This window comes from Bidens hawaiensis, unplaced genomic scaffold (genome assembly GCF_021521415.1).
Source record: "Bidens hawaiensis isolate Kalapana, Puna unplaced genomic scaffold, B.hawaiensis_p1.1 tig00009788_1, whole genome shotgun sequence".
In the NCBI taxonomy this organism is placed as follows: domain Eukaryota; kingdom Viridiplantae; phylum Streptophyta; class Magnoliopsida; order Asterales; family Asteraceae; genus Bidens; species Bidens hawaiensis.
In genome coordinates, this window is record NW_027491732.1 from 624545 (window position 1) to 648893 (window position 24349).

General features: G+C 34.7%; 1 protein-coding gene across 1 annotated transcript; it reads right to left on the bottom strand.

Moving 5' to 3' along the window:
- Positions 1 to 21597: 21597 nt before the first annotated feature.
- Positions 21598 to 22998, bottom strand: LOC143533574 (protein FAR1-RELATED SEQUENCE 5-like). Its single transcript, XM_077028303.1, has one exon. It carries the CDS (start codon positions 22996 to 22998, stop codon positions 21598 to 21600), a length of 1401 nt encoding a protein of 466 aa, XP_076884418.1.
- Positions 22999 to 24349: the final 1351 nt, after the last annotated feature.

The following is a 24349-nucleotide window of genomic DNA, read 5'->3' on the forward strand; positions in this document are numbered from 1 at the left end:
TTTTATGTTTTGTAAAATTTTATAAGTTTAATTGTTTACAAAACATTTAATTAGGAACAATTTATAGAAAAATTAGAGTTCTCGTGAAATTAGTTATTCGAGACTTTTGATTTCTTGAGAATTATGAGTTCTCGGGAATTTTAGTGAGTCCGCCTTTTAGTGGGTTTTCGGGATTATGAGAGTTTTCGGGTTTTATAAGGTTTTCGAGATTTTGGTAAACCAAAATCATTATAGAAAAAAAAATGAAATTTAATTTTAAATCCTTAACCCATAAACTATTTTGGACCTAGCCATGCCCATTCGCTGTTCGGGTTTCGGATCTGGAGGTTCGGGTTTAGTGTTCGGATTCATGGATCAGTGTTTAGATCTTGGTGTTCGATATGGTGGATCGGGTTTCGCGGTTCGTATTAGGGTGCTCGGGCTTCGCTATTTGGACAAGCCCATCCACCTGTTCGCTGTACTCATTAAACAAAAAAAAGAAAACATGTTCTCTATGCCGGTGATTCGATCCCGCGTCCCCAAACCCAACTGTTACGTCTTATCTACCTAGCTATCACACGTTTGTGTTACAAGGTTCATTTATTTGATTCTTATATTCAGTTTACACGCCAATAAATTCATTTTCCCTTTATTGTTATTATTATAAACTAGGTTATTAACCCGTGTACGACACGGGTGGAAATATTGATATTTTCGAACAAACACATGTCAATTGAAAGGACAACATAAGTTATTATATGTTACTCGAGACGACAACATACATAAAGTTGTAAATGATATTGGTACGAAAACAAATGATTGTGAAACACAAAGATAAACCCGAATAACATTCAATTACAATCTTTGAAAACATAATCAAAGGTTAAAAATATAAAATTTATAAGCTACAAAAAATACTTCCTTGTAAACCATATTTATTCTTTATTTGTAACTTTGTCTTTCTTGTTTAATATAAGAATTTTAACACCACTCTTCGCTCTTGATAAAACTACATAGAGTTGTCTATGTGTAAACACCTGGTCTTTGAGATATATGTCAACTTTTGCTAGAGATTGACCTTGACTTTTGTTAATGTTCATTGCAAAACAGATTACAACTGGAAAAAACTATATTCTCTTCAATTTAAACGAAAGTTTCTTATCTGAAGGTGTTAGACCACAACGAATTATATAAGTGCGATAATCAGTATTAGTACCTGATATAACTTTTACTTCAATAAAACGCCTACCCAAATTAATTACTCGCAATTTAGTTTCGTTACACAAACCGTTATTCTGATCCATATTGCTTATTAACATTATTGACACACCGACTTTTAAAACCAATCTATGAGTCAAAATAATTTCGGTCTTTTTGATTTTATTTAGCATAATGTGTTTATGAAAGTTTTAGTTCAAATTAAAATATAAAAAAATAATTGGTATGATCTTACTTAAAAACCAAAAAACTGTTTTTTTATATAGACCACAACTAAATTTGTGAGTTTTGTTTCTAAGTTTGGAAACAATATAAATTGAGTAAACCAAATATTAGTAAAAAAATAATGGAGAAATATCTTTGCGCCTCTAATTAATATAAATTGATTCGTATACACATATTAATTAAAACACATATTTTAATTGGTTTTTAAAAAAATAAAATAGTATTGGATAATTGAAAATTATTTTTCGTATCATTTTTAAAAAAGAAAATAGAAAAAGGAAATGTGTAAACATACATTCAGTTTTATTAAAACTTTGTTTATCAAAAAAGTATAATGTAGTTAATAATATGTATATTAAAAATCGTTTATAAGTTTCTGTTACAAGTGCCTAATTTTTAGTTAATAACATATTAATTTTTATTTACTATATTTTAGTTAATAAAAAAATTATATTAATACAATATAGTGTATTAACACGTTTAAAATAAAATGTTACCATTCAAAATGCTAATAACTAGTTCTCTTGGTGTTGAAGTTTCACGTTTAAAAAATGCATTCTTAAAAAAATATTTAAAGGGTAATTAAAATTAAAATGACTAACCGTTTGAAAAACACCTCTTATTGGAAGACGTTGATTGACCCCAAAAATTCCGTTTCCTTTAATTTTGAACAAATCTATAATATAATATAATATAATATAATATAATATAATATAATATAATATAATATAATATAATATAATATAATATAATATAAAAACGATGAACAACATAAATATAAAAACAGAATTTTATAGAGCATGATGTTTCAATTTTGCTGACTTAAAGAATGATTTTAATACATAAAACAGAAAAATTAGAAAACTGGGAAACCAAATACTATTAACTTTAGTGACAATTATAGGTTATTTATATTTGGTGTTCATAAAGATATTAAAGACATGAAAATTAAAAATATTACATAGGAAACAACAATAACACAACTTACTCTACTGGATATGTAGACTATCGGCTAACTTGAATAGATATAAATGATCAGAAATTCATTTATGTAAAAGTATCTAACACAACAATATATTTCTAAAATAGTGGCCCATGTTAGATATGGGTTGAAAACATATAAACAACCATAAATTTCATAACTAACATTTTAAACCAACACATATAGTTAACATAAGTTTGTAACCAAAATATTAAGCATTTAACTTGTGTATATAAAAAGTTAATACTTACACAAACTTACTATACATCTAAATTAAAAAATAAAACGAAGACATGAACATGTTATAATCATATTAGCCCACTATCAACTTCTTCGGCATTTCACAAAAAAAAAAATCATTTTGCTTCACAATCTAAAAAACAAATAAACAATAGCAACGTGATTAAATATACAATTAAAGTCTTAAGGTATTATGAGTTTCATTTCAACATTAATAAATAAATAAAGGTATATTTTATTATAAATTATTTTGTCATTAAACTTTTTTTTTATTTCGATTCAAATATTTTTTAGTTAAATGTATTAAGTTGAATCGAAGTAATAAATTTTTATTCTACTAATTTCACTAATTAAGTATAATTAAAATAATATATAGATAATTAAAATAAAACCAGTTAATTTTAATTTTATTACGTAGAGGTCATTCCCTAATTAAAATTTAATTAAAGTGACTGCAATCTGCAGTAAATTATGTTTCAAACTCTTTAGCATCATTACTTTATTTAAAATCAATTTCATTATATAATTCTTTTTTCAACTGTATACATTAATCTTGACATTTATGCGTAATTAAAAATTGGTTAAATATAAAAGATGGAAAGTTTGATGACATTGAATACTATTAAGAACTACAAAAGATTGTTGCAAAATTCGTCAATTTCGGTTTTGTAAAAACAGAAATAAATATATGTGAATATTATTATAAAAATCTTTACATTTTTCTTGAAAATTCAGTAACTAAACAATATACTATTAATTTTTTTAACTATCACGAAATTATTGTCAACACTTTAGCATCATTACCTTATTTAACAATAAATTCATTAGATAATTCTTTTTTCAATTTTATACATTAATCTTGACATTTATGCCTAATTAAAAATTGGTCAAATATAAAAGATGGAAAGTTTTTATTTTCTATTTAGTATTAGTTTATTTTTTAATATGACCGGAACAATTTAAACGAATCGGTAATTCTTGATAATTATGCCTAATAAAAAATTAGTCAAATATAAAAGATGTAAAGTTTATTTAGATCGAAGAATATTAAAAATAAAAAAGAGTGATCAAATTCAGTTCTTAAAAAATAAAAATAAATTAATGTATAAATGATTGAAATGTATCATTAAAATTAAAGATGATGAATATTTTAAAATAAATAATTATAGTAAATATTTAAGATTTTTAAATGTAAATTTGAAATAAGTAATACACCACTTATTAAATTGGTTAAATATATTAATGAGTTTTTAATTCAAACTTATTAACTTTCGAGTATAATCAAAAGCAAATTATTTAAAATTTTCATCTACATTAAATTTGTCATTTATGCTAATTAAAATTTGGTTAAATATAAAAGATGGAAAGTTAGTTGAGACTGAATACTACTAAAAACTACAAAACATTGTTGCAATATTAGTCAGCTTTGAATTTTAAAAACAGAAATAAATAATTGTAAATATTATTATAAAAAAAACGTTTCATTTTTTTTGGAAGTTCAATAACTAATTGTTAAAAATTTCAAGATAAGATTCAAAAATTTTAACATAGAAAATAAATATTGCCATTCATATAAAAATGAATTAATTTACATGAATTGTCTAAGCTACATAAAATAAAAATTGATAGAAAATTAACAACTAAAATACATTCGTAATGACCAGAACAAACATAATCAACCTAATCTCCATCAAATACTTTTTCCATGCAATTAGCCAATCTACCAAGTTGGGCTGCCGTAAATTGAAATTACAAATAAATTAACGTTAGATACATTGAACTATTAAAAAAATTAGTAAGAATTATCAATAGATGTAATCAGAATAATTATCATAATAATTTCTATAAGGAAATAAATCAACAATATTTTCGCATATCTCAAAACCTTCAACATGTCTATTGAATCCTGGAAGGTGCAGGTGGAACTTGGTGACCTAGTCCTATCATGGCTACAGTTAGTCTCCAAATGATTATTAAACTGTAAATATGAATAGAGGGAGCTCTCAACATATAAAAATAAAACTGTAAATATGAATTTCAAGAAATCTTACATCAATCAGAACACGCATTTGGTGACCAGGTCCTATCATGGCTCGAGCTAGTCTCCGAATGGTCCTCAAACTTCATAATCCGACCTACCTAAGTAGCAGCAAGATGTGTGCAATATATAAGATGAACTGCAAATAACACCAACAATTCAAATAATTAAGTTTCATTTAAGGTACACCAACAATAAGAACAAAAGAAATATATTTAAGTAGAACTAACAATATAGAAATTTTAACATGAATCATTCACTTAACCAGTTTTCATACATCCAATTCTCAAGCCAACCTGCCTGCATAACAACCAAAAGACCAAATAAGGACAACATAATTAAATTAATATGTGAATTTCACTTAAAAACAATAACAAATGATAGAAATTTGAATACAAAGTCATAGTTATAAGTTATAACAGCTTCAGAAGAGTGAAAATGATGATATAAACAAATGAATATGGAATATCGAATTTATAGAAATGATTGTTGAAATGGTTTTCGAAGTATAAGATGAGGTCAAATAAGTAGTGGAAATTTAAAAATTGGACATCTAATACTTGAGGGTTTGACAATAGTTATTACATGATTTTTATTTATAGATGATTTAGATTTAGAGTAAATACATTTAGTAAGGATATGAATTAATTATGTTGTTAGTTTTGGTCTAAATTTGAATATTAAAATTGAACATATATTGTGTTAGTTTCGGTTCAAGTTTGAAATTTAAATATGAATATTAAAATTGTTGGTTTTAGCTAAAAGTTAGTTTATAGATAATTTAAATATTGTAGTATGTAAATTAATTGTGGGTTATTGATTAATTTAATTAATTTTTGAATTTTTAATTGTTAAGAAAATCATAGAAGTGATTGTTATATATGAAAACAATAGAGTTTATTCAATAAAACTCAATTGTTTTAATATATATATAGATTATTAGTTTTATTTATTGGATGCTGATGTTTCTTCCGTCAAAAATTATAATAATAATAATATATATATATATATATGTTTGCTGCTGTTATTATTATTATATATATTATGTTAAGATATATATTATTATTATCAGTATAATTATTAATATTACTTTATTATCTTTTAATCATCAAGGTCTAACTCATTTTAAACTAGGTTCAATCGCCTATTGGTTCATGTGACCCGTTCTAGCTAGATCTAAGAAACACTAAACGAGTCAAACTTTAAATGAATATTATATCTTAAAACGTACCTAGAATTGGTTTTAGATCTTCAACGTCTTTCTTGTTTTCTTGAACCGGGTTGGACTTGTTCTTGCAAATTCTTGGAGTCATCACTAAGATGCGTGTGTGTTTTGAGTGTGTTAGTAAATATGAAAAGTGATGTTTAAGGTATGGTTTAAGGGTTTATATACCCTAGACCCATGGACCCTTAAGCCCATCTCCATTCATTTGAGTTCATAAATTTTTAAGTAAACACCATATTTCTTATAATCAGTAAATAATAACACTTAATAATAATAAATCCTTTACTATTATTTATTTTAACATATAGGATGTTACACGAAGGGCGTTTCATCATTGATGACGGCACAAGTGCTGTTGAACTCGTTGCCTTTTTCTAACTCTAATTGCAATCTAGATTGGTATGTTGCATGTATTCATACCTTAATAGCTGATGATTATGATTACGCTTCTTTTGATGTTGAAATTATATTTTTTTGTAATAGATTTCTTAAAGAAGTATAACTAATTAGAAGAAAAGTTTCTAAAAATTTGGCATGGTTTTCTTTCTCCTTTTCTTCTTACATGTAAAATAAATTGATTGGGTTGGATACTAAATATGATAAACACAGTTTTACATGTAAAAAAGTCTTGAAGATGTTAAAATGCATAATGATGATAAGTGCTGCAACTCATTCCTGTTATTGGTAACTTTTGTGTATGATGAATTCATTTTTCTTCATGTTATATGGAACAAAATTAGTATTTTATCATTTCTTATTTTATTAGTGTTGTTTGCACATGATGAAGTTTCACCTGTTGTCTTTAAATAGATGTAAAATTGAGGTTTTGATTATTTGGTTGAGGGGCCAAATCGTTTGATATCCAGTTTTGATTGTTTGGTTTATATGTGTGATCAAAATAGGCTCAATGAGTGATGTCTTTTTTATTTCAAAACCATCCCCTTTTCTAGCCCTAAAAATAGGCATCAACAGTGAGCCATTTTGATGAAGAACAACCCTGAACTTGTATTGCTTGATGAAAATGCAACTTATGCTAACTTGTATCTAATGGATGGCACTGGTTTTGATTATTAATCCTAATGCAACGTATTTTGACTCTTAATTAATGGATTTGTGTAATTGTTTTATATAGCTGAACAATAGTATGATTACGAAGGGATTTGGAAAAAGTTGACCGTGAAGTGACACCATGGTTTGTTTGTGTTTGGCATTCGCTATGAAACAACATCTATGTTTCTCAATATAAAAGAAGTGAAATGTATGAGGTTAGCCATGAAATGAGCTACTTTATAATGCTGGTGTTGATATCATTACAATGGACATGTAAGTGATTTAAGTCATGGGTTAGTTTGAGTTGCTTTTGATTTTTTGGTCATAGTTGAGTGTTTGACTATTATGTGATTATAAATTTTCAGGCTCATGCTTATAAAAGATCAAAACAAGTGTATAACAACACGTTGGACCCTTGTGGACCGGTGTACACAGTAGTAAGGGGCAATGGTATTTAGAAAACCATTTTCCACACTCGATTCATTCATGGATGGTATGTGTCGCCGGTTTCACATCATCGGGGTCGCAACCATAAACTTCTGTTAGGTCCACCGGCCCGTATACAGTACTTACATGGGTATATAACATATATAGGTCTATATATTAAATGGTTGTATGCACCTGATAGTGTGAAAAAGATATCTTGATCCATGATTTGTTGTTTGTTGTAATGCATTTAGTTAAATATCCATGAATATAGCTGCAAGTATTTAACTCATGAAAATTAGTTAATTAGAAGTACAAGTAGAATACCAAAACAATATTAATTGATTTAGTGTTGCAAATCTAACTTGTATTACTAAATAATAATCCATCCTCTGTGGAGAAAATTGTAAGAAGTTTATTTTTGATCTAAAACTCTAAAACAAACAAAGTAGGCTTTTTTTTTTCTCAATCTGAACTTACTAAAGCAACCACCAATTGTCGCCTGTGAACTTCCTCTAACTGGTGGCTGCAAAATCGTCATGTGCTACAGCAAACCAATGTTGTAATAGCCTTGAAAATTAGCATCATCAATGGACTATTACCACCACTCCACAACAGTCGGTGACAACAATTTCTCGACATGATTGACCACCATTATCATTTCTCGACATGAATGGAAACAACCATCAGCTAGCAACACCTCAATTTGTTTGGATTTGAATATGTGCAGAAAAATTGGCTAATCTAGGCTAGGTCATTAACGGGCCTTGATTTGCTCTGTCTCATTTCAGTTTTGAAACTGAGCTGAAAACTTGAGCTCAGGCTCGTCTCAGTTATAAACCGAGTTGGCTTAACTCTGTTTGGTTTAGCTCAGTTTAAAAGGGAAATTAAAAAGGGGAAAGTGAATACGGTGCTGTAAACCGTCTAACCTTACACGTAAAACCTATCAAAACTACGTAGTTTTGATAAAAACTTCCTAAAAACTAATCCCTGAAATAAAACACGTAAACCCAATCTTCATCTTCTCTCTGGTGCAAACCCTACTGCTCTCTGTTTATGGTGTTCGACAAGTAAGAAGGACTAAAGATTGATGCAGTATGATGCTTCTTCGAATCAACCATACAAATAAATCCTAGGTTTTTCTATCTAATAATGAAGACAAAGATTAACAGTGAAGACGAAGATTAGGTCGTTCCCTAATCTACTCTGCAATTCTCGAATCCAAAACCTCTGCAGGTAATATTTTGCGGTTCCAATTGAAATCGATCATCTAAGTATGTTTTTTTAAACACATATTTACAGAGAATAGGTTTGATTCTAATATTCTAATTGGTCTATAAACCCTAATCCCCTAAATCTTAATTTTTCTCCTGTTGCCAAGATACAGACGGTTCAATTCTTGTTTTGCTTCTACTTGGAGTTGTAATAGACAAAGAAGATGGAATTGTGTTATCGCAGGTGCAAACTTTTTGCTAAAGGTGAGTTTTTTAATATTGTATACATGATCAGGAATGGTTTCAACATTCCTCTTCTTCAACACATAATATATGCTTGCATAATTGTAACACCCCGTAACCGCAGCGGAAACGTACACGGGATGCAACAGACACATCTGATATCAACAGCATTGCTTATAAAGAAAACACCACTACAATAATTTAAACGTATTACATTGTTCCGAGTTTCGTTACCGACTAGGCGTTATCACATAAGTTTTACCAATAGTACGTTAACATGTTTAAAACAAAATATAGACTCTTAAGCTTCCACAAAATAGCACACATCATCAAGCACGTATCACTCATTCCAATTTGGGTGTACCTAGAAAGCATGTAAAGAAAACGGGTCAACTACGAATAGTTGGCGAGTTTCACTAATTTAAATAAACCATGACAAATCATTTTAATAATCATAAATTAATGATGTAATTATGCTGAGTCTACAAGTGAAAACTCTGTTAACCCAGAAACACATTTAATAACCTCTGGGGACACTGTTAACCCAGAAACACATTTAATAACCTCTGGGGACACTGTTAACCCAGAAATACATTTAGAAATACATTTAATAACCTCTGGGGACACTGTTAACCCAGAAATACATTTAATAGCCTCTGGGGACACTGTTAACCCAGAAATACATTTAATAACCTCTGGGGACACTGTTAACCCAGAACACTGTTTCGGGCCTTACAATATTAGCAACTCAGACAATTACCATCTTAATACGTTACCGTACGATTCCCGTACAATAAACGTTATATAAATACATTCATTTCCATGCGATCGGCATGTACTTAAACACTTTGATAAAAACATGCTTTCCGCCCCGGGAAAATATTTAAAACAGTTCAATAAAAAGGGGCTCGTGAAACTCACCTTTTTGTGAGCAAAGATGTAATACTGTGCACAGCTACCGGTCCGGATCTGTAATACGATCCCTAAGTCGTTACTACACAATTTCTATTAATATAACTTAAATTCGTGTTAACCGGTACGTCTGGGGACACTGTTAATCCAGTACCGTACACGATCCGAGGACAATGTTAACCCCGAAACACTTCTCAGGACTTAGATTGTGATATCACTTAGAGTTCTTTAGTCAAAATTACCATTAGTTTGTTTTCTCGTTTTGCGTGCCTAGCACGGTTAACCGTCTTTATGTTTTCAAAAATGAGTTTGGTCACATACGACCCGAAAATAGTTGATAATGATATTTTAATTAAAGTGGTGAAATTAGAGCTCGGTTTAGACACCCCGTTTGGCCGCGGGGCCCGTTTCCGTCTTTAGTATACCGGAAACTGCTAAATCGGGTAAAATTACCCAAATCATCCGAATTACTTTCGGATGATTTATTTTTACTTGATTAACTTAGTTTCATGAGAATAGTCTATTTTTAGGGTTTTTATACACCAGTCAGCTCGCTTAGGCGAACTTTGCCGGTTTACGCGTTTTAAGCTTTAAAAGTTTGTTTTTATGTTCTGTTTAGCACAAATAATTATCCGTTTAGTGTCGGATCTTGAAATTTTGCACAAATCAGTTTTTGACAGTAAGGAATTTTATAAAAATATTTCCAGAATTAATTTTTATATTTAACATTTATTTATCTATTTTTAAACGTCATTTAAACACCAAATATGTCGAAAATACCAAACGACCTTAGAAAAGTCCCAAATTTTTCTGGGATGACTCCTGCCATCCACATAGTTCCCAGTAATTTTTACAGAACCAAGAACTCATTTTTCATGCCATTTTCACCAAAACCGAGCTAGAAAACCCTAGAACACGTTTTACCGAAAAGCCTACTTAGACTTCTCCAATGGGCCTGAAATTTTGTGTGTGACTTTTATATGTTATAAAAAGCTTATCTGAATTTTTCCAGAATTTTTCCTGATGTTTAGCTATTTTTCACCATTTTTAGCCAAAACCGAGCATTAAATTCACCAAATATTCATCCTTTATCCAAAAATTACCAAAATTTCACAGATCTCATATTTTCATGTGTAGATCATATCTGTGAAATTTCATGACCCAACTCTAAGTCTACCACAATCTGTCCAAATCACACAAATCATACGAAAAACCGAACTACCTTGTGTTTCTAGCTTTAGATCGCAAAGATCTTGCTTTCTAGCCTTTGCTAGCAACTAGATATAACACCTACAAGCACAATAACACCACACCAAGCAAGTTATACCCACAATCAAGTCATTTCTTTCATGGTTTCGGTTAAGACATCAAAACAAAGATTTTTACCGTAAAAATTCGTTTTTGACTCTTTTAACTCCTTTCTTGGACCAAGATCCCTTGTATAACTTGTATACATCACTTGATCATACAAGAATCGGTTTCATCTCGGGTTTTCACCCATTTTTCACTTGAAACCTCATTTTCTCAAGATTTTGGAATTAAAAACCAAGATTAAACCATAATAACATGTTTATACCTTATGGATCTTCTTAAAAAACAAGGGTTTTTGGTTGAATGTGTGGAGGATGGAGAGAAATGTGGAGTTGGGAGTTTAGAAAAAAGAAAATGAAATGTGTGTGTGCACCACATGGACTGATCGGTCCTTGTATGGTGTGGGGTGGGGCCCACATCTCAAACCTTGGCCACACATTTGGATTGTGTAATCCGGATAATGTTGTGGATAATCTGGTTCAGTTCGTTTTTCGGTTAAACACTTAATTCGGCTTAAAACGAGGCTAAAACGGTCGTTTTTTGGCTTAAAAATAAAATTTATATAAAACCGATTTAAAAACTTTAAAAACTTAAACCATGACATTTATTGACTCAACACATCATATTGTCGGTCATTGTGCATCTTTTTCGGCTTGATCGATGTTCTCTTGCCTGGTTTGATGTTAAAGGTTTCGTTTATCGTACCGACGTACCAATAAATCGAAATCCTTTTTCTGTGCTATAATTCACTTATCCCGTAGCCTTAATACTTCGTAAACCTTACTAAACATCATATATTTCGTCTACAATGTAATCCCCGATTCGATCGGGTTTCAATAATCGTTCATCGGTTAATCGTAATTCCAATACGACTAGCTGTACATTCGAGTATAATTCATACTTGTGAATCTTATATACTCGTATAAACACATTATAATTTATATTTCAGTATTAAATAACACATAAATGGTATATTCCGGCTAGGGTATACCTGAATTTGCCGGAATCGTTACATTCTCCCCCCGTTATAAAAATTTCGTCCTCGAAATTTTACGCGTCAACTACTTCCTTTTGAGGAAATAGGTGGGGGTATTTCTTCCGAAATTCGTCCTTTCGTTCCCATGTATATTCTGGGCCTCGTTGCGAGTTCCACCTAACTTTGACCAACGAGATCTTATTGTGTCTAAGCTGCTTGATTTTCCCGTCCACTATTTCTATGGGTTCCTCTACGAAATTAAGCTGATCACTTATTTGGACACCCTCTAAGGGTAACACCGATGTCTCACCCGACAGACACCTTTTCATGTTCGACACGTGAAACACGTTGTGAACTGCACTTAATTCATCAGGCAGTTCTAATCGGTATGCTACAGGACCGATTTTTGCAGTAATGTCGAATGGTCCAATGTATCTAGGGGCTAACTTCCCCGCCTTTCCAAATCTGACTACTCCTTTCCAAGGTGATACTTTCAAATACACTTTATCACCTTTCTCAAATGATAACGGTTTTCTACGGGTATCGGCATAACTCTTCTGCCAATCCCGTGCGGCCTTCAGATTGTTCTTAATTTCAAGGATTTTGCTGGTCGTTTCTTGGACTAGATCTGATCTAATAACCTGTGTGTCGCCCACTTCAGTCCAGCAGAGTGGTGATCGGCACTTCCGTCCATACAATGCTTCGTAAGGTGCTGCCTTTATACTGCTATGGTAACTGTTATTATAGGAAAATTCAACGAGTGGGAGATGTTGATCCCAATTTCCCTTAAAATCCAGTACGCATGCACGAAGCAAATCCTCCAGTGTTTGGATGGTCCTCTCAGACTGACCGTCGGTCTGAGGGTGGTAAGCTGTGCTTAGATCAATACGCGTTCCCAGCGCTTCTTGTACAGCTTGCCAAAGATTGGAGGTGAAATGGCTATCTCGATCGGAGATGATTGAGATGGGTATCCCATGACGAGACACAATTTCATTTATATAAATCTGCGCAAGTCTTTCGGTATTATAATTATTTCTAATCGGAATAAAATGTGCCGACTTGGTTAGTCGATCCACGATTACCCAAATTGCATCGTGTCCACGGGACGTCTTAGGGAGATGTGTCACAAAATCCATCGTGATTTGCTCCCATTTCCATTCGGGAATTTCCGGTTGTTGTAACATCCCCGAGGGTTTCTGGTGCTCCGCCTTAACCCTCGCACACGTCGTACACTTGCCGACGTATGTGGCTATATCCTTTTTCATACCCGGCCACCAGTAGAACTCCTTCACATCCTTGTACATCTTATCCGATCCCGGATGTATGGAATATTTCGACTTATGCGCTTCGTCCATGATTAATTCTCGGAGGTCATGGAGGGTCGGGATCCAAATCCGATTTTTGAAATAGAGAATTTCGTCCACGCGCTGTTCGAAATTCTTCTCGTTACCATAAAGTCCCTCTTTTACCAATTGTTCCTCTTTCAACGCCTCGCGTTGAGCGACTCGAACCTGGTCCGAAAGGTTCGACTGGACTATCATTTCCAGTGCTCGCACTCGCAATGGCTTAACCCGATCCTTCCTACTCAGGGCATCGGCTACGACGTTAGCCTTGCCGGGGTGATAACGGATGTCACAGTCATAGTCGCTTAACAACTCGACCCATCTTCGTTGTCTCATATTCAGTTATTTCTGATCGAATATGTGTTGCAATCTTTTATGATCGGTGAAGATGGTGCACTTTGTACCGTAGAGATAATGTCTCAAGATTTTAAGTGCGAAGATAACTGCTCCCAGTTCTAAGTCATGAGTAGTGTAATTTTTCTCGTGTATTTTTAACTGTCGAGAAGCATAGGCTATAACCTTATTATTTTGCATCAACACGCATCCTAACCCTCTCCGGGATGCGTCACAATACACGACAAAACCATCGTCTCCGTCGGGGAGACTTAAGATCGGCGCTTGGCACAATCTTTGTTTTAGCGTTTGAAACGCCGTTTCCTGCTCTTCACCCCATTCATACTTTCGATCTTTTTGGGTCAGAAGGGTTAAAGGTTGGGCGATGCTGGAAAAGTTCTCTATAAATCGACGATAATATCCAGCTAAGCCTAAGAATTGGCGGATTTCCTTTGGCGATTTAGGCGCTTGCCAATTCTTAACTGCTTCAACCTTACTTGGATCAACGTGTATTCCTTGATGGTTTATAACGTGACCAAGGAATTGCACTTCTTGTAACCAGAAGTTACACTTGGAGAATTTTGCATACAACTTCTCCTGATTTAGAAGCTCTAAAATTAATCTCAAGTGTTGCTCATGCTCTTCTTTACTCTTCGAGTATATCAAAATATCGTCAATAAACACGATGACGAATTTATCGAGGTAGGGTTTACAGACTCGATTCATGAGATCCATGAACACTGCTGGCGCATTTGTTAGCCCGAAAGGCATAACTAAGAACTCGTAATGGCCGTAGCGAGTCCGGAATGCTGTTTTTGGGATATCCTCCTCCTGAATTCTAACCTGATGGTATCCCGATCTAATATCAATTTTTGAGAAATAGCTCGCACCTTGCAGTTGGTCGAACAGGTCATCAATTTGGGGGAGAGGATACCTATTTTTGATTGTCAACTTGTTCAGCTCCCTGTAATCAATGCACATTCTAAGGCTTCCGTCCTTCTTTTTCACGAATAGTACCGGTGCACCCCACGGGGAATAACTAGGACGTATAAATCCTTTATCCAACAATTCTTGCAACTGGTTGGATAATTCTTGCATCTCTGATGGTGCAAGTCGGTAGGGTGCCTTAGCAACAGGGCCAGATTGAGGTAATAGATCGATTCTGAATTCGACCTGTCGGGTTGGCGGTAATCCAGGAAGTTCTTCTGGGAAGACTTGTGGAAATTCGCGTACCACTGGAATATCATCCACCCGTTTCTCCTCAGAATCAGTGGCCATCAAGCTTGCTAGATACGCCACGCATCCTTGGCGTATGTATTTTAACACCTTGAGGTGGGATATAAATGGTATCATGGTGCCTGACTTTTCTCCTTGCACTAATATCTCTTCGTCATCCGACACCCGGATCTTGACGATTTTCTTTTCACAGTTTATTTCTACTTTGTTGCGTGCTAACCAATCTATTCCCACTATCACGTCAAAACTACCCAATTCTACCGGTAACAAGTCAATCGGAAGGGATTGATCGTTCAGAATAAAAGGGCAATTCCGAACTATTCGATTAACTATCATGGTTTTACCGTTAGCGACTTCTACGGTATAAGGTTCTATGGTCTCACCAATTGGAAGGTTTGCTATCGACAGGATTTTAACGGAAACAAAACTCCTATCGGCGCCTGTATCAAATAATACAGAAGCGTAATGATCAGAGACGAGGAATGTACCTGTCACTACACTGGGGTCCTGGCGTGCTTCGTTCGCCCCCATCACGAATGCTCGGCCTCGCGCCGGATTGGACGACGATGCCTGACCCGTGGGTTGCCTCCCGTTTCCTCCCTGGTTCAGTTTCGGACAGTGTCTTTTGAAGTGATCCGTGCTGCCGCATTCATAGCAAGCACGGCTGGTGGTCACCATTTGGTTTCCTTGCGGGTTTTGTTGTCGGGCTGGTTGGGTCTTAAATGGCTGCGCACGGATAGGTTGCGGTTGTCGGTTCAGGTTTGTCCTACAACTTGGTGCGTAGTGCCCAATCCTGCCACACCGGTGGCACACCACCTCTTTGCACACGCCACCATGGTGGTAACCGCATTTCCCACACCTAGGAAACGTTCCCTTCTGCGGTTCTTGTCTTCCGCCTGAACTAGTCATGGCGTAGTTTTGGGCAGTAGGCCTAGCACATTTATTTTGCTGCTTTTCCTGGATCCTATGGTCATGTGTACCCCGCTTTCCCCCAGCGTATTCTCCTGCCACCTTCAGTGAACCGCTCCTTACGAAATCATATGTGACGATACTAGCTTGCGTCACCGCACCCTCATACGTCTGGTGTCCCCCAGAATTGACTATACTCCTTACAACGGGAGTTAGCCCCCAAATATAACGCTCAACCCTCTTCGACTCTGGGGTGACCAGCCATGGCACCAATCGCGACAAGTCATTAAACCGGTTCGTATAACCCAAATGGTCTGCCCCCTGCATCTCCAGGTTCCACAATTCATTTTCTAATTTCTGCAATTCGTTTTTCGGGCAGATATGCCCCAGTACAAGAGCCTTAAGCTCTGTCCAGGTCATGCGGTTTGTCGCCGCCTGACCCCGGGTCTGCACTATTGTGTTCCACCATGTCAAGGCATGGTCCGTGAATGTGCAGGTGGCGTACTTTACAACACAGTCCTCGGGGCAGTTGCTGATGTTCACAACTGATTCTATTTTCTCGATCCACTTAACCAACCCATTTGGTCCTTCAGACCCGCTAAACTCTAGAGGTTTGCACAACATAAAGTCTTTGATCGAACATCCCCTGGATGCAGGAATCGGTTCAGTACGGTTCGTCTCTACAGTTGGTATAGGGCCATTACTGTCCGTAACGACCACCCTAGGCGGTGCGTCATTACTTGGAATCGTGTCATCATTTTGTGGAGGATTAACATTTTGTTCCCCGTCATTATTGGTGGTCGTTTGATTGCTCGGAGGGGTTGGATTGGTCGAATTATTAATACTGGCGGCGATGCGCGATACTATATCCGGTATCGCCGCCTCCAACTGTTGAGCAATCAAACGGCTCACATCTACTTCCGACATTTGAGCTGATCGTTTTGGTGCCATTCTACACATCATCAGAAAATACATATAATTAATACAAGTTCCAATCATAAAACACAACAAACATTCCATTCATTAACAAACATTAGTACATATTACATCCATGTTAGTTCACATACTTTTCCTGTCATCATTACATAAGTTAAGTTTTCCTACATAGGGCCTATGTCGGCATCATCTCGACATAACCCACAATGGGTCAGTGCTTGAATGATACCCAAAAGTATCTATAACGATATACCCCAAAAGAGACCCCCCTAAGGGCCAGTGGTTGTATTATAACTACCCAAAATTCACTCTATGTTAGCATCACCACTAACTGCTTACACAGAGTATCAAAAAGCGGTCCCTGTCTACTCCCATCCTAACACAACTAAACACGGTGGTATACCAACCCCACCAAAACAGCCACCAACACCACTATCACAGCCAGCATAACCCGGATCCGCGTCTCCATCCGGCCGATCATCCACTGGGAGTATGAGCACTCCCTCTTCAGCTGCGAAATCGCATACTGGTGGTCCAGTATGCAATCCCCCAGGTACATCCGCCTCTGCACTCCCACTGTCAAGGCGGCGGAGTGCTCATTCACCTGTTCGGTGAGCACTCGGAGCCATGCCGCCGCATCCCTTTCCTGCCTATGGAGGCCCCACACGGGTGGAGTCACAGGCTCGGGCTGGGAGCGGGAGGACTCGCCCCTGCGGGTAGCAGGTCTGGGTGGGGGCGAGGTAGGTGGGACATGTGGGACACTGATCCGCGCCGTGAGGCGGGGTCCGAATCCGGGCGGGACAGGGATGGCCTGTGGTGCGGGCGGGGTAGGGGATCTGGCAATCCTGACTGGGGAGGACTGGCCAGAGCTCCTATGACTAGCCTCACTAGGCTCAGAGCTGGATGATACGCGTATGCTCCCAGAGTTCCCGGAGCTGACTTCCTCCGGGTCCTCCTCCATCGACAAACTAGGAGTTCTCGACATTCTTTCCTGCACACAAGTTAACAAACATGTAGTTCTTTCCATAGTGTAAATCATAATCAAATTAATATGCACTTACTTATACAACTTGACCACATAACTATATTATCATATATTTGCACATATGTTGCCAATTTTACCTATTAAAGTCCCCCGTGACTTCCCCTGAATTCCCTCGTGCGGACAAGTCTGTTATTATGTTCCGGACCATAATAACTCACTTGTCCATCCAAGTTCATCCAGACCTTGTCACAATAAATTATTAGTTGATATTCAGATCCTATAACACTTGAGCTACTGGTTATATTTTAGGTATCTTTTAAAGACAACCTAATTCTTTATAACCAATGGCTCAGATACCAAGTTCTGTAACACCCCGTAACCGCAGCGGAAACGTACACGGGATGCAACAGACACATCTGATATCAACAGCATTGCTTATAAAGAAAACACCACTACAATAATTTAAACGTATTACATTGTTCCGAGTTTCGTTACCGACTAGGCGTTATCACATAAGTTTTACCAATAGTACGTTAACATGTTTAAAACAAAATATAGACCTTTAAGCTTCCACAAAATAGCACACATCATCAAGCACGTATCACTCATTCCAATTTGGGTGTACCTAGAAAGCATGTAAAGAAAACGGGTCAACTACGAATAGTTGGCGAGTTTCACTAATTTAAATAAACCATGACAAATCATTTTAATAATCATAAATTAATGATGTAATTATGCTGAGTCTACAAGTGAAAACTCTGTTAACCCAGAAACACATTTAATAACCTCTGGGGACACTGTTAACCCAGAAATACATTTAATAACCTCTGGGGACACTGTTAACCCAGAAATACATTTAATAGCCTCTGGGGACACTGTTAACCCAGAAATACATTTAATAGCCTCTGGGGACACTGTTAACCCAGAACACTGTTTCGGGCCTTACAATATTAGCAACTCAGACAATTACCATCTTAATACATTACCGTACGATTCCCGTACAATAAACGTTATATAAATACATTCATTTCCATGCGATCGGCATGTACTTAAACACTTTGATAAAAACATGCTTTCCGCCCCGAGAAAATATTTAAAACAGTTCAATAAAAAGGGGCTCGTGAAACTCACCTTTTTGTGAGCAAAGATGTAATACTGTGCACAGCTACCGGTCCGGATCTGTAATACGATCCCTAAGTCGTTACTACACAATTTCTATTAATATAACTTAAATTCGTGTTAACCGGTACGTCTGGGGACACTTTTAACCCAGTACCGTACACGATTCGGGGACAATGTTAACCCCGAAACACTTCTCAGGACTTAGATTGTGATATCACTTAGAGTTCTTTAGTCAAAATTACCATTAGTTTGTTTTCTCGTTTTGCGTGCCTAGCACGGTTAACCGTCTTTATGTTTTCAAAAATGAGTTTGGCCACATACGACCCGAAAATAGTTGATAATGATATTTTAATTAAAGTGGTGAAATTAGAGCTCGGTTTAGACACCACGTTTGGCCGCGGGGCCCGTTTCCGTCTTTAGTATACCGGAAACTGCTAAATCGGGTAAAATTACCCAAATCATCCGAATTACTTTCGGATGATTTATTTTTACTTGATTAACTTAGTTTCATGAAAATAGTCCATTTTTAGGGTTTTTATACACCAGTCAGCTCGCTTAGGCGAACTTTGCCGGTTTACGCGTTTTAAGCTTTAAAAGTTTGTTTTTATGTTCTGTTTAGCACAAATAATTATCCGTTTAGTCTCGGATCTTGAAATTTTGCACAAATCAGTTTTTGACAGTAAGGAATTTTATAAAAATATTTCCAGAATTAATTTTTATATTTAACATTTATTTATCTATTTTTAAACGTCATTTAAACACCAAATATGTCGAAAATACCAAACGACCTTAGAAAAATCCCAAATTTTTCTGGGATGACTCCTGCAATCCACATAGTTCCCAGTAAATTTTACAGAACCAAGTACTCATTTTTCATGCCATTTTCACCAAAACCGAGCTAGAAAACCCTAGAACTCGTTTTAACGAAAATCCAACTTAGACTTCTCCAATAGGCCTGAAATTTTGTGTGTGACTTTTATATGTTATAAAAAGCTAATCTGAATTTTTCCAGAATTTTTCATGATGTTTAGCTATTTTTCACCATTTTTAGCCAAAACCGAGCATTAAATTCACCAAATATTCATCCTTTATCCAAAAATTACCAAAATTTCACAGATCTCATATTTTCATGTGTAGATCATCTCTGTGAAATTTCATGACCCAACTCTAAGTCTACCACAATCTGTCCAAATCACACAAATCATACGAAAAACCGAACTACCTTGTGTTTCTAGCTTTAGATCGCAAAGATCTTGCTTTCTAGCCTTTGCTAGCAACTAGATATAACACCTACAAGCACAATAACACCACACCAAGCAAGTTATACCCACAATCAAGCCATTTCTTTCATGGTTTCGGTTAAGACATCAAAACAAAGATTTTTACCGTAAAAATTCGTTTTTGACTCTTTTAACTCCTTTCTTGGACCAAGATCCCTTGTATAACTTGTATACATCACTTGATCATGCAAGAATTGGTTTCATCTCGGGTTTTCACCCATTTTTCACTTGAAACCTCATTTTCTCAAGATTTTGGAATTAAAAACCAAGATTAAACCATAATAACATGTTTATACCTTATGGATCTTCTTAAAAAACAAGGGTTTTTGGTTGAATGTGTGGAGGATGGAGAGAAATGTGGAGTTGGGAGTTTAGAAAAAAGAAAATGAAATGTGTGTGTGCACCACATGGACTGATCGGTCCTTGTATGGTGTGGGGTGGGGCCCACATCTCAAACCTTGGCCACACATTTGGATTGTGTAATCCGGATAATGTTGTGGATAATCTGGTTCAGTTCGTTTTTCGGTTAAACACTTAATTCGGCTTAAAACGAGGCTAAAACGGTCGTTTTTTTGGCTTAAAAATAAAATTTATATAAAACCGATTTAAAAACTTTAAAAACTTAAACCATGACATTTATTGACTCAACACATCATATTGTCGGTCATTGTGCATCTTTTTCGGCTTGATCGATATTCTCTTGCTTGGTTTGATGTTAAAGGTTTCGTTTATCGTACCGACGTACCAATAAATCGAATTCCTTTTTCTGTGCTATAATTCACTTATCCCGTAGCCTTAATACTTCGTAAACCTTACTAAACATCATATATTTCGTCTATAATGTAATCCCCGATTCGATCGGGTTTCAATAATCGTTCATCGGTTAATCGTAATTCCAATACGACTAGCTGTACATTCGAGTATAATTCATACTTGTGAATCTTATATACTCGTATAAACACATTATAATTTATATTTCAGTATTAAATAACACATAAATGGTATATTCCGGCTAGGGTATACCTGAATTTGCCGGAATCTTTACAATAATATCCGTCTATTTCAAACTTTGCACATGAACATCTTACATCTATCTTATCTGAGAGTCGAAAGGTAACAGTTCTCCAGTATACTTTATCAATATCAAGTTGTCCAACCTTATATTTGATTTCTTCTAAACTTTTGCTTATCGTATCATGGGTTAAATTAAGGGTAGCTTCGGTCCATTCTTTCTTGAATATATCAAAAAGCTTTCTAGTGTAATGTTGACTTGCTTTTTTCTCTATCATACTTACAGAAGAAAGATTCGGCTTTGAGTCCATGGTCCTGAAGTCTTCATCGTTTTCGGAACCCCTTCGGCAAGCAACAGCTTTATCATACTAGATCACAAACTCATTCAACATGGTATTTGAATTCACATATCCATAAAAAAAGAATGAATGCTCTCGCTTCTTCCACTTGATGTCATGCCAGCAAAAAAATAATCTTTCAAGAAGTCTTTAGCCCAATAGTTGCGTTGATTGTACATCTCTGTTATCCAACTACCACTTTCAAATTGGTATTTACCATATAAAACTTCCCATTGATTTTCAAATTCTTCAACAGTATTACTCTTTATCCACTGCTTGTATGGCTCTTCATTGTCACAATAACGAACTGTAAGTGCTCGAAGATGTTCAATCTGATGTTTCTTTATATGCCATGAACAGCAACGATGTCGGGTTTTTGGAAAAACTCTTTTATTTGCATTTCCAATAGCTTTGTCTTGATCAGTAATTATTGCCAATGGATGCTTATTAAACATGCACTTTAAGAAATTTTCAAATAACCATTCAAAAGTCTCTTGTTTCTCATTCTCTAACAGCGCACCAGCAAAAAGCACGGATTGGCGGTGATGATTCACCCCGGCAAATGGAGAAAATGGCATCATAAACTTGTTGGTCATATATGTGACATCAAACACAACACCGTCCGCAAATTTTATATATAAGTCTCTTGATCTCCCATCTGTCCAAAAAATATTTCTAGGAGACCCATCATCAAATAAATCGACAACAAAATAAAGGTCACGGTCTTCTAGTAATTTATCTTGGAAATGTTTAATAAGACCATAAAACTCTTTACCCTTGTATTGTTTTCGTTGTTCACCTAAGATGTCAGAACATTGTTTTGATGTAACATCATTTTCACTTGGATTTTTCATAGTATTTACGACCTTCTTGATTTGACAAGGTCTCAACCCGGATTGACCAAGTTCCAACATCAGAGATTTGCAAACCAGTGAGCGGTGAAACTTCCCATGAGACCTATGTTTCATTACCTTTGTTGGACTAACGGTTAGTTCATGGTTGTGTGCATTGTTAAATGCATCAAAGGACCATTTCCCATCTTTACCTTTTGAAATCCAAAGAAACGCTTCACATCCGGTCCTCAAATCCCTGCGACGTTTCTTAGCTTCTCCCGCAGAACCATCACGCTTCAAATATTTAAAACCCTCTTTGTTGCATACATATTTCCTTCGATAAGCCTCATTTGTTGTTTTATTTTTATGAGCGGCACTTTTGCTTATTCCAAAACCATGTAAAAACGCATAACCATTATAGAATTCATACGCGTCATCAGGAGTATCAAAAACCTGCCCAATTACTTCATTTGTTACTTCTTTTTCAACCCCAGAATCCAAGTTTACAACTTCTGTCTCCTCTACTTCAGAACTGGAATCGTTATTTGTGACCAAATACCCGTTTGCATCAATATGTTCGATAAGATTTCTTTCAAAAGCTTTAGTCTCTGATTGAACTGTTACTAAATCCATTATGGTGTGGATTTCCTGTATTAACAAAAGAAAAATATTGGAACATGTAAACTGATAATCAACAAGTGAAAGAAAGAATCAGAGAATCAGAACGTGGATTAGTACATAAACTTCTTAAGACTTGTTGATTAACAACTTGCTGATCTAATTTCAATGTAAATAGAGAGAAATAGGAGATACAATCATAGTATATCAGAACCTGATCGATTATAAGAGCACGATTAATTGCTTTGTAGTCTACTGCATCAATCTTCGTCCTTGTTAATTGTTAATCGTTCGTGGTTTGTAATGAAGCATAAGAAAGAGCAGGTACGTGTTTTTCTATGTAATTGATTTTTTTTTTATTAAAACTACATAGTTTTGATAGGTTTTACGTGTAAAGTTAGACGGTTTACAGCACCGTATTCACTTTCCCCAATTAAAAAATATACATTTAAGCCAAAATTAGATAAAGTGACCATTCGATAACTATATAACAAATGAAACACAATACATAATGAGTTAACCCCAATACAAAATTATGTTCAACATAACGTATCGTTTAACTATTAAATAATACTCGAAGAGCTAAAGCACCCCGTGAGGCTGAGTTAAGGCTCAGGATTCCACACATTCTCGAACCAAACAACAATAATCTGTTTTATTGTTTTACATGTAAAATATTAATGAAAACTGTTATTTTACATGTAAAATCGTAATGAAAATTTTTTGTTTTACGTGTAAAACAATGTAATAAAATTTAAATGTAAAACAACATGTTTTATTAACATTTTACATATATTTTACATGCAAAACAATACTTTTCATTAAAAAAATTTATGTGTAAAACAACATTTTTCATTGTAAATTTAAATTTAAAGCTATTATTTTTATTAAATTTATATATGTAAAGCAAAAATTTAATTAACATTTAACATTTACAATAATATTAAAAGTTTACATTTGAAACGTACAATAGTTTTCATTAACATTTTACATGTAAAACAACTTTTTTATTATTAGATTTACATGTAAAACAACAGTTTTTATTAAAAGTTTACATGTAAACAACAATTTTCATTATAATTTTTCATCGAAAACAACATATTACATTAATAAACTTACGTGTACAAAAGACAAGTTTTAGTAAAATTTGACATGAAAAATAAAACTTTTCATAAACATTTTAGATGTAAACAATAGTTTTCATTATAATTTTATATGTAAAATAACACTTTTCATTAGCATTTTACATGTAAAACGATACTTTAATTGAGTTTTTATAAAAAAAAACATTTTAATTAACATTTTACATGTAAACAAAAGTTTTCATCTATATTTTAAGGGTGCTGCTAAACGTACCCCCTTTACA